We start from the raw sequence: 12,279 nt of genomic DNA, 5'->3' as shown, positions 1-12,279 counted from the left end.
ACATTCATGAGAAGACTGGAAAGTTCCAATGAAACTTCACTGCTAGTTTGGAAGGGGAAAACCCAGATGAGTAAGTTTCCATAGTGTAGACCAAGATATGGGCCATACACCATCTACTGGTGAGGAGGAGACATTACAACAGATTAGGGCAAAGATTGGAATCTGGATTTTTTTTTTTTCTCTCTGAGTTCAGCTCTTCAGGCAGTGCTTCTTTTCCAGGCTATCTACTGCTTTTAAAAAACTGTGTCCGCTACTATAAATGCTTTAGTTTCTACATGAAGTTCTGCAATCCATGTAATCTCATCTCACCTATCAGGTCTCTAAAGTGACACATGTAAGACACAGAAGAGGATTTTCCACAACTCACACAACACAGATCCAAATATTCTTTCAATATGTATTACCCATTCAATTATGTATTTATTTTCTTTTTGTAATATTTACATTTCTGATATATCACACTCATATATTTGTTCACTTTTTTATTTTATGTGTTACTTTTGAGGCCTGATAATGACCCGAGGGTCAGAAAAATATTTACAATACATGTGTTTCTTGGACATTTGCAGCCTAGTCCCATCAGACCAGTCTCCCTACAGTGATGTGTCTTCTCTACGTGCCCCACACCTCAACGGCCCTCCTCAAGACTGTCGAGCTATGTATAATCCTTTGACTCCCAGTATGACTCATGGATCCGGACCAGGACAGGGGATTGGCCACTGCATGGATCAATATATGAGGGCCCCTCAGGCCCCACCGCCCCACAGTATGATGGGCCACAGGGGCATGCCGCCCACAGAGAGTGAGTCAGAGTATCTTTTACATCTCCTGAATATCACAGCAGCTGCTACTGATTTGGGCTTAGAGATACCTGAGAGACTGAGTAAGACACAGAAACCACCCAGTTTTTGACAATAGGAAAGATCAGCAACCAGCAGTAGACTGACTGTAGAGCTAAGACATAAACGTGTCCACTACAATGTGTAATTGCAGAAAAAAACAGCAATGTGAACAAATTTAAAATTATTCAGTCAACCTAAGGTGAACTAGAGTTAAAAACAGACCCTGTAAACATAAAATATGTAAGCAGTGAATAGTGTATCTGAATATAAATGCTAAATGCTTACTTTGACAGTTTTCCATAATACTGTTTAGTACATAGCAAGTAATTTCAGGTTTCTAGTATGGATGCTGATGCATGATGTTACAACGCCATTTCCACCCCATGTTGTCAACCTAGTTGCAAGTAGTTCTCCTTTCCTGCTCAGTCAGTCAGCGTTTGTTAGATGCACAGGACTACATGCCACCATAATGTGCTGTAAAGATTTTGAACATGTGCACACTGGTTCAGTAACCAAGCAACTATTTGTCAGCTTCACAACTTGAGACATGTTCATGTTGATGTCTGTTTCTATCCTTAATACCTTCCAGGTGGCAATAGCACCCCCTACTGTAACCAGAACAGCATGATGTCCTCTCATCACAACTTCTGCCAGGTTCAGCCTGGCTCTGATCAGATGGGGTCTGGTGATGGTAAGGAAGCACTCAAACGATATACTTATTTTAGATTTATTTAAATAGCTCTTTAGTATCATCAAAGCTAACCCTTCCGCTCTTGTTGTCCTCTGCCCTCTGTAGGCTCAAGGTTCTCCACACCTCGTTCCATGCTGAAGCTGAGTAAAAAGAGAGCTCTGTCCATCTCCCCTCTGTCTGATGCCAGTGTAGACCTGCAGACAGTAATCCGGACATCACCCAACTCCTTAGTGGCCTTTGTCAACTCTCGCTGCAACCCCAACGGAGCCAGCTCCTATGGCCATCTCTCTGTGAGCGCCATGAGGTCAGATATTTCTCTGTTCTATACATTAAGCTCAACAATGCATCTAGAAGCCAGTAGAAATATGACTCTCTCTTACTTTCTCAATCAACTGACACGGATTAGTAAGGTCTAATGCTGAAGTTATTGGGTGCAAAGTAATCTGCTGTACAGTTCATGATTTTGTAGTAGTCTCAGAATATGCATTGTTTTGCTACAAAGCCTGGAGTTGATTGTTACCTCCGTTCCCTTCATTTGGCCACATTCCCACACCAATATTTATCACTGAACATGTGGTAAGCATGAGGTACTCACTTCTGCAAAGCCTCCACAGATGATGAGAAAAGCAGATGGCAAATGCCGGTGAGCTGCAAAAAAAAAAAAAAAAAATTATAAATCATAAAAGAATAAATCAAAACTTTGTCAAAGTCACCTGTTCAGTTGTGCTTTTTGTCCTGACTTGACAGTCGTAAGCTGGCAAATAGGGTGATAAAGATATTTACACACATGTACCAAGGCAAATGAGTTAAATAATAATGGCAAATAATGGGGGGGGGGGGGGGGGGGGGGGGGGGGTGACCAAAAAGTTGCATATTCCAGTATTATGATAAAACAAGAATAAACAAGAATAAATCTCATAACAAATCCACATTCACATTATCACACATTATCAAACTGGTCAGTGGTTGTATAAATTTTGATTGATTTGAATATTTCACTGGTTCCATCAGCATTTGTTCTCCTTGAGTTGTCATATAGTCTTTTCTGTTACTCCACAGTCCGTCCCTGGGTTACTCCAGCAATATAAACTGCCAATCCAGGCAACAAGCTTCCATGTACGGTGGAGGAGGGGGGACACCTCTGGGTGGACACACACCAGGTCCCTGCCAAGCTTCCCGCTTACCTCCGCACAATCCTCGACTCCACGCTCCACCCAAGCATGGACATGTAAGACAGCTCTCTCACTCACTTTACAAAGCCGTCAGAGCAATTCAGTATCAGTGCACCTTCTGTTACTGGCAGTCGGGAGGTGGGAATAGGAAGCTAACGCAGGTCTGTGATCAGGGGATTTAAAATGATGTTAACTGTATGAATGATGTAATGAAAGATGTAATACAGTATGATGTGTGTATTGTTGCGTAGCTGAAAACGGAGCCAGGGTTGGGCAGTGTGATGGATGTCATGAATGTGAAGAGCCTGGAGGAGAGGTCAGAGGGAGATGTGGCGAGTCCTTCTTCCACTGGCACTCAGGTACAGTCACAGTCTTATTCTCATAATGTGAAAGTTATTCCCCCCTTTCCCACATTTACATTTAAGCTTTTAGCCGTAGATTTGTCAAATGCTTAAACAGGAATAGAAACGCTTTTGTCTGCGTCTGATGTCAAAATGGAGTCAAGAACAGTATGTGGGGGTCAAGAATTACTCTTGGTATACATGTTCAAGCATGCTTTGCAGCTTTTAGTCTGTTTTTATGTGGCTGTAGCTGGAAAAGGTCCTCCATCATATCAGCAATTAATGACACAACTGACTGATATCTAATATGTAATGTAATACAGATGTGCACATAGTAGAACTTGCTATATGTAAACTTCAGCATAAAGTTAAACTTTTTTGTGTGTGTGCACATCAGGACCCTCTTCTGGGTCTACTGGATGGCAGAGATGACTTGGACAAGGAGGATGGGAAACCTGAGCCAGAGGCCGTCTACGAAACTAACTGTCGCTGGGAAAGTTGCAACAAGGAATTTGACACACAAGATCAGCTAGTTCATGTAAGAAATACTGATCTATATATAGGCAATGCAATTTGAAGGAACAACAATGGAAAAAATTGAGTGGTTTTAAGCAAATGCAAGGCTACATTTCCATATTCCACTTATTCCTGAACGTCACTGAAGCGTTGTAGTAAAGGTATCACAGCGTTTATTGACGTGCCTCCCTGTTTGTCTGCAGCACATCAACAATGAGCACATCCATGGAGAGAAGAAGGAGTTTGTGTGTCATTGGCAGGAGTGCTCTCGAGAGCAGAGGCCTTTCAAAGCCCAGTACATGCTGGTGGTTCACATGCGCAGACACACAGGAGAGAAGCCACACAAGTGCACTGTGAGTCAGTCAGCGGAAGTCTTTATCTTTCCCCCAATCTCTGCCTTCAAATGTCAGCAGTTACAAATTCAGCTGCTTTAGTTGTGAAATGGTTTCTGATTAGTGCGACATTGCAAAGAGGAAGCTCTAGTTTCTCTAGTTTCACCACAATACGTGAGCATTGTATTTGTGTTATGATAACGTAAAGGCCTTAAAATTTTCCCCCAACATAGCTTTATTACCAGATGGCAGGTCAGGTTGACCTCAGTGAGGGGCCTGTCCTCCCTCCTGATACTATCATACCTTGTTAATTTATTTCAGTAAGCAGCACTGTAAAACCTTTTTTTTACCCTCTCTTCCCTTTGAAGAACATAATAACACCTCTATTTTAGTTTCAATATGAAAATCATTAAGAATAGGCTTTCAGGGGTCACAAGCCTTGTTCAGTTCATTTATACATGGGGGGAAAATGATAACCATTTATAAAGCTCTTTCAGCCACAGCAAATATACTGTAGCTCAAATACAATATGGCTGAAGGATTTTAGGTCTAAATGTGAAACCTCCATAGATTGGATATTTCTGTTTTTGCTTTTATTAGTTTAGACCAGGGGTCGGCAACCTTAAATACTCAAAGAGCCATTTGGACTGTCTCCCATAGAAAAAACACCTGGAGCCACAAAACCCTTTGACACCTAAAATGAGGATACTTTGTATAAAAAAAAACTACAGTGTGTTACATTTATGAAATCAGTGACCTGATACAGAGAACACGAAATTTTATTTCAGCATGTAACAAAAACATTTCGAACTCCGAAAAACAGACGCTTGATTGATGATAACTTTCAAATAAAATACTCAATGTCTATTTGAGTCCTCCTCGTATTTATGAAATAAAAATCCAAACTTAAATTATCCACCTGCAGCGAACCAAAAATACCGTCTGCTTGTGTTCCGTCATCATTTTATCGCGTGTACTTGAGCGTGCAGTCAGCTGTCCACCTGAACAAAAAAGGCCTGTTTCACTTAATGTGAAATAAACATTTGCAAAATAATAGCCTATAATTAAAATATTTATTTTACCTGGTTAATGTGATTTTTGCTTCTGAACCGCCCTCCAGGACTGTAAACTGTCGTCTGTGAAACTTCTCTTTTCTTGGATTTATCCATCGTTTATCTACCGGGGGTCGAAAAGCTCAATAAATCTTGACGCCGGGTGTCGCACGTCGGCGGTTGTGACGCATATTTTGAGCGACCAAAAAAATTAAATTTTATTTTAATTCAAGATTAAAGAGTCTTATTGTCGTGATGCGAACATAACGAAGTTTTGCACAGGCTTTAAGGCACACAAAAATATATAAATAAATAACACAAATATTAAAAAAGAACACTTATGAAAATTTTAACACAAAGTAGAGTAAGTAATAAATTGCAGTGTTTGATTGTGTGCTGTTACAAGATCACCATAATCTTCAAATTTAGAATTACATTTAAAAAACCAACGAACTAAAATAAAAATACATTTAAATTAAATACTCTATTTATTTTCCAAAGTCACAGGGAGCCAGAGCAGAGGAGCCACAGGTTGCATACCTCTGGTTTAGACTATTGGAAGGTGTTTCCTTTATTGCACAGCTTGGCTTACAAAATAACTATTTATATTTCTGTTTTAGTTTGAAGGCTGTAACAAGGCCTACTCTCGCCTTGAAAATTTGAAGACCCACCTGCGCTCGCACACTGGGGAGAAACCATACGTGTGTGAACATGAAGGCTGCAACAAGGCCTTCTCCAATGCTTCAGACCGGGCCAAGCACCAGAACCGAACCCACTCCAATGAGGTATTGTCGTGCACATAACTGAAAAGTAATAAAGTAATTTCATCTGCATAGCTTAACACCTATGTTCATTAGCGACAATAATTCTGTAGCAAACTACATGTAATCCAAGGCAGATAAGTGATTATTAAATTAAATGGAGTGTGGTGGAGATTCATGCTTATGCAAATATTTTGTGTATTCACAATGTCAGATTTAAAAAAGCTACACTACATATGAGACTTTCAGATACAGTTATGCAAACTACGGTATGCAAGACTGTCTACACAGAAACAAGATTCAGTGTACTGATGGATACCTTGCATTTTTGTAGAAACCTTATGTGTGTAAGATTCCTGGCTGCACCAAGCGGTACACAGATCCAAGCTCACTGCGTAAACATGTGAAGACGGTGCACGGCCCTGAAGCCCACATCACCAAGAAGCATCGTGGAGACACAGGCCCTCGACCTCCGGGCTCAGCTATGACCCCTGGAGGCCAGAACTCTGAACTACTGCTGGAGAAAGAGGAGACACGCAGAGAAGACTGCAAACTTCTGGCTCCTGAGACTGCTCTGGTGAGTGCTAAATTTTATTTATGACCTGCAAGTTACTTTCAGTATAAGAAAATAAACAAAACTCCAATGTTAAAAGCACCACATCCATATTTTGTTGCCCAATTTATACAAGTCACATATATTTAACATTTCTACCATTTGAAAAAGGTTGTCAGTAATTTAAAGTATACATGACAAGACATTACATGACTTCTTTCAGAAATCCCAGCCAAGTCCTGGTGGTCAGTCATCCTGCAGTAGCGAACGTTCTCCACTGGGGAGCGCCAACAACAATGACAGTGGGGTGGAGATGAACCTAAATGCAGCGGGCAGCTTGGAGGATCTCACAGCACTGGAGGATGGAGTAGCAGGTGGTGGAGGTGGAGGGGAGCCAGGAAGTGTAGGAGGAACAATGGGGATGTCAGCACAGGCTTTGAAGAGGCTGGAGAACCTGAAGATTGACAAACTGAAGCAAATCCGCAGGCCTACCCCTCCTGGTCGCTGTGCCAGCAACAAACTACCGACTCTTCCTGGTAAGTTTGATGACAAAATTATTCATAAATAATCAGCACATTGTAATTATTCATATTCTTTGTTAATATTAATTGATGTTGAGGTGTGTAACACAGTATAGAATTTTTCTACTGGGCTGAAGGATGATGGTACAGCATAACAGATGTATGGCTATTAGTGGGATCAAGGATTGTTTAAATGGGACATTATAATTCTCCAAAATTAAATCAAAATAAACCAGTACTTGGGTAATATTGATGAATTGTCTCTAAGCTCTTTTCTCTTGGATGCACATTTTCAGGTACAGGGGAGAATATGGGAATGTGTGCACCTTCTCCACTCCTCTCAAATCGACGTGTCATGGAGCTGTCTAACCATGAGTTAGGAAGTGGAACTTCGATCGGCTGCTCTACCAATGACAGAAGAGGAAGCGGCACCAGCAGCCTGAGCTCTGCATATACCGTCAGCCGTCGTTCCTCCATGGTGTCCCCTTACCTGTCCAGTCGACGCTCCAGTGAGGTCTCACAAATGGGAGGAGGAGGATGTCACCTCCTTGGCCCAGAGCAGACAGGGGGAGATCCACTCTCTCCTGAGACCACTCGCAGAGGAGCTCCTTGTCCTGGAGGAGGATTGCCAGGTCTTCCTAATTTAACACCTGCCCAGCAATACAGCCTAAAGGCCAAATACGCAGCAGCAACTGGTGGACCACCACCTACTCCTTTACCCAATATGGAGCAACCAGGAACACCAGGCAGAAGAGGAGGTGTTTTGAGTGAGTACCAGGGGCAGCCTCTGCCTCCTTTCCTTCAACAAGGTGGTCCACGTAGGCACAGTGCCAACACAGAGTATGGCACTGGTGTTATCTACCCTCACCAGGCTCCAGGCAACAACAACAGGCGAGCCAGTGACCCGGTTCGGTCAGCAGCAGATCCACAAGCTCTCCCAAAGCGCTTCAATAGCCTTAATAATGTAGCCATGATGAGCCGAAGGAATGCTCTGCAACACCGTGGCTCTGACACCAGTCTTGCCCGCCACATGTACTCCCCTCGGCCACCTAGCATTACAGAGAATGTAATGATGGAGTCCATGGGTATTGAGCCCCAGCTTTCCCCTCTTGATGCCAGGGATCGTTCCATGATGATGCCTCCTGGAGAAAGAAGTTTTATGGGCTACCAGCAACAGCACCAAAGTGTTGGAGGAGTTGGAGGTGGTGGTCCTCTTTCAAACCAACTGTCCCCAAGCCATGACTCTCTGGCCTGTCCAGACCAGGGTTACATGCAGGGGCATTACCAGAACCAGGGAGGGGAAGTCACTTCCAGGGCTGGTGGGAATCCAATGGGCCAAGCTAGGCCTATTCATCCAGAGGGCATGTCCAATACACTTCTACAACAGGCTGAATACAGTATGAGCACCTGCCAGCTCAGTCCCTCAGGACCCCATTATCCCAGCATAGGCCAGGGTGGTGAGGCTGGAGGCCCTTGGAGGGACACCCATAGCCAAGTCCAAACCTCCAGCCATGCTCTCCAGAACCAGCGAGGAATGCCGTATTCAGATCCCACCCTGCAGCCTCAACAGGCACAGGCCCACTTCAACAATCAAACAGGCCTCTATGACAGTTCTGATGGAACCCACAAACTCAACATTAAGCCTGAGCAGCAATTCCACTCTGGGATGGGAGGGAGAGATGCCTGTCAAAGTGCTAAGCTCCAACAGCAGCGGATGCTCCTCCAGCAGACTCAGGGTTACCCACAACAGACAGGCCAGGTTATGATGAGGAGCTCTAACAATCCCAGTTGTGACTTTCAAGGGCAGAACCAAAACTCTTACCCCAGTGGGGGAAGCTTGAGTTTGGGTTGCGCTGGATCTGCTCTTTCAGATGGGCAGAGGTCAGAAACGCCCATGATGCAGGTGAAGGAAATGATGGTCAGGAACTATGTACAGTCCCAGCAAGCACTCATGTGGGAGCAGCAACAAGAACAGCAGCCACAGAGTGGAATAAAACCTCCTCTTTCTGACAATATGGATATGAGTGGCCAGGCAGCAATGATGCAGCACAGTCCACAGCACCAAAACCAGAGTCTTTATTCCAACCAGCCCTATCCTTCCTACCCCAACCAGAACCTGGTCATGAGCCCTACAGCCCACAGCCGAGGGCCCAGCTCTGTGACACCTAAAGACCAGCAGCTGACAGGTCTCCCAGGCTCATGCTATGGCCAGGAAATGGTGGTTCCCAGGCCTCCTCAGGGACGGAAACCCCTCAGCCGCCAGAACAGCCTGTCACAGGTAGGAGGAGGCTACCTGGGCAGCCCACCTCACCTCAGCCCTGTACACTCTACTTCCAGCCCCAGACGAGGGATCAGATTGCCTCCAGTCCAACATCCACAGCACCCACAAAATGAAATGTTCTCTCCTTCCAATAACAACAACATGTACTACACGGGTCAAATCAACATGGAAATGGAGAAACACATGGACCCCCAGAATGGGCCTTGCATCAACCAGCAGCATAGTATGGCGTCCAACCTGGATCCAACAGGTGGCACCAAGTCTGCCCCCATGGCTCCCTATCCTGAGTCTGGTCCCATCTCCAATGCCTTAGAAAACCTGGACCTGGACAATGCTCGCATAGATTTCACCTCCATCATCGATGATGCTGAGACTTCCTCGTTCAGCCTGGTCAACAATCCCCTCCAGGGTCAGCCAGGATCCTCCTCCCAGGCCTCATCCCGCCTCACCACCCCTCAGACTTCTGTCAGCCTAGCTGCAGGCTCTGGCCTGTCCAACATGGCTGTTGGTGACATGACGTCCATGCTTACTTCGCTGGCAGGGGAGAATAAATACCTGAACACACTGTCTTAGAAGACAACTCATGGGCAACTCTGTATGTATTCAGACTAACAATCAGATTGGGGCATTGGCAAGGTCTGAATGTAACCAACCTGGGGTTTAAACACTTTAAGTACTGTTGTTTAAAGTGATTTTCTCTTGTATATTGCAAGACAGGTCAGTTAGGGTAAGACAGACAAACTTATGAATGGAACAATTCATGTAATGGATCGTTAGTCTGGGATGTTAAATACATCCCCATAAGCCTTTATACACAAACCCAGCACATTAACCCTTGTTCCAGCCCGGAACTTGAACTGGCAAGTGGTCTGTTGCTACTGGATACCCAGGTAACAGGGATAACGATATGTTGTAATGCATGCTGGATGCAAGTTGAGACTAAGCTACTAATGTGGTCCCATCGCAGGTTTCAAACTTGTAAGAATCCCCACCCTAAACCTTAAAACCAAAGGTGCCTGATCAATCTCTTTCTTTGCTGTATTCTTCCCTCACTGCCTTGGTACCTGGTATTTTTCTGTGCCTTAGACACAGAGTTATATGCCTGATATGAAACTGATACTGAACTTTTTCCAAACAGGCATTCCAGTCACATAGGGCTGTGGCAACAGTGGTGCAGAGAAGGACGCATGTACATAAGTTTTATATACATTTATATATGTTGTGTATATGACAATGAGACATTGGATAAAACATCCTCTGTCTCGTGATCGATTGCTTGCATTCTGAAGGCCAATTTTCAGATGGGAGTTAGTAAGATGCTTGTTTGAAAGGATGATAAAGATGTGCTTTTAGTGACTGAGAAATGCTTGGTGCTACTAAATATTAATCTGTATTGCTAGGGATTTCTTCCTTGTCATGAACATCACACTCTGTACCAGTGACATATCAGTATTCCCACACATGCACAAATGCAGACACCAGCACACACACGTAGTATTCCCGCACATGCACAAATGTTGACACAGACGCACACATAGCCTACACACAGACACTCAGGACTTGTTTGAATCTTTGGTGTTCAAATTATGTTGTATTTGCCTTTCCAGACAGAGAGTTTGCACTCCACATGTTTACTGTAAGTGTTCCTAAAGCAGCTGTGTACATTTTTCAGTGGTGTTTATAACTGCAAAACAGAAAGTGCCTTGCTCTTTCTAAGGTACATACACAGGGGATAATGAGTAAAGCTCAAATATATTATGTGCGCAACAATCCCCACCCCATTAAAAATATGTCTGATATATTCAAACATGCCGCCTTTGCTCAACATTAACCAGACATACGACTCGTACATGACTCAGCTGAGGATGACGGCTATTTTAATGAAACCCGAGTCAGCTGGCTTTGTATTTGCTAACAGATCTGTAATAGTTGCCTACATTTGACAAACTGAGGTACATTCATAGTACAGTGCTGCTGCACTTTGGCTCTAATCCCAAAGAGGAGTTATTGAAAAAAAAAAATCTGCATTACTAATTCAAGATAGGGGATCAGGAAGCAGGAATTTTATCAGTTTCTACCACTGTAGTAAAATACATATTGTATTGGTACACTGAGGTACTTTTGTGTGACTGTTGAGCTGTATCATAGGAAAGAAGGCTGCAGCTCTTGGTAGGAGGACTAAATTTACACTGTGGCTTTGCACTGACTACAGCACTGTGTGCAAAGGTCTCTGTCTCTCATGACTATTCACAGGAACCTCATTTTGATAAGAATATAAAGAATTATCACAGTATTTTTAAACAGTCGTTGAAGAACACATCTGAGCACAGCTAGACTCAATGAGGCCACATGAAAGTATTGCCGAGGCATTTTATGTGACTTTTCAGAATTAAAAAGTTGCGTCACTTCAAGTGTTACCAAGCATTAGCAGGAATGAGCATTTCTTCATTTTGGAAAAAGCGTACAACCTACCAAAGACACCTTAAAATGACTGAGAAAAAGATGCACAAATAGTCTATTTTAACACAACACTAACACTAGCAATAAGCAACATTGACTGATAGTGCTGTTCTTTAGAATGTATGAGATGTTTTGTATAAAATGATCTTTTTATATTAATGAACTTTATGGATGTTGTCTTCTATGTGTGTGTGTGTGTTTTTGTTTTTTATAACTGTCATCCTTCATTCTGACTTTTTTGCTGGCAAAAGAATATCACCTTTAGCAACAGAAAGCTATAATAGTAGCATTAACTATAATAGACAAAAGCCAAGTGTTATATTTTGTGTACAATTTTCTACATTTTTATACAAATGTGCTATATTTTACCAGTTTATGAATAAACATGTTCAGTTTGGGATGGATGCAGAATGTTTGTCAAACTTTTTTTTTTTAATCTGTTGTTGCAATGCAATGTAACTTTGTGTTTTATTGCAGCACTCACATTTTAGGATGATCTATAAAACACATGTCCATGTAAATGCATGGATATAATGCCTGCTCTTCTGATGACACTTCTTTCTGTGGCTAGTGGATTAATGCAGTGACTCCTTTCCTCCAATAGAGTGCAGTACTGCCTGAGAACAAGCACAGATAGCCTACAGTAAATCTACTTCATCCACTTCAACTGAAGGCCCTAACTTGAATGCAGAACTTCCTACATAACACCCTCTGTACTATCTGTTTAACATAATTGTGATGCAGCACAATTCACCCG

General features: G+C 43.0%; 1 protein-coding gene across 1 annotated transcript in view; it reads left to right on the top strand.

Moving 5' to 3' along the window:
- Window positions 1-11,933, top strand: part of gli1 (GLI family zinc finger 1) — a 49,587-nt gene extending 37,654 nt beyond the window's left edge. Inside the window, exons 3-13 of the mRNA XM_041034553.1 lie at window positions 570-802; window positions 1,432-1,533; window positions 1,639-1,837; window positions 2,593-2,761; window positions 2,957-3,064; window positions 3,444-3,584; window positions 3,766-3,915; window positions 5,567-5,731; window positions 6,042-6,284; window positions 6,484-6,796; window positions 7,078-11,933. Of these exons, the coding sequence (XP_040890487.1) occupies window positions 570-802; window positions 1,432-1,533; window positions 1,639-1,837; window positions 2,593-2,761; window positions 2,957-3,064; window positions 3,444-3,584; window positions 3,766-3,915; window positions 5,567-5,731; window positions 6,042-6,284; window positions 6,484-6,796; window positions 7,078-9,635 (4,381 nt within the window). The 3' untranslated portion in view covers window positions 9,636-11,933. The remainder of the gene's footprint in view (window positions 1-569; window positions 803-1,431; window positions 1,534-1,638; window positions 1,838-2,592; window positions 2,762-2,956; window positions 3,065-3,443; window positions 3,585-3,765; window positions 3,916-5,566; window positions 5,732-6,041; window positions 6,285-6,483; window positions 6,797-7,077) is intronic.
- Window positions 11,934-12,279: the final 346 nt, after the last annotated feature.

The sequence above is a fragment of the Toxotes jaculatrix genome, chromosome 3 (genome assembly GCF_017976425.1).
Source record: "Toxotes jaculatrix isolate fToxJac2 chromosome 3, fToxJac2.pri, whole genome shotgun sequence".
Taxonomy (NCBI): Eukaryota; Metazoa; Chordata; class Actinopteri; family Toxotidae; genus Toxotes; species Toxotes jaculatrix.
Note: the sequence above shows the minus strand (reverse complement) of the source record. Positions and strands in the feature narration are given on the sequence as shown.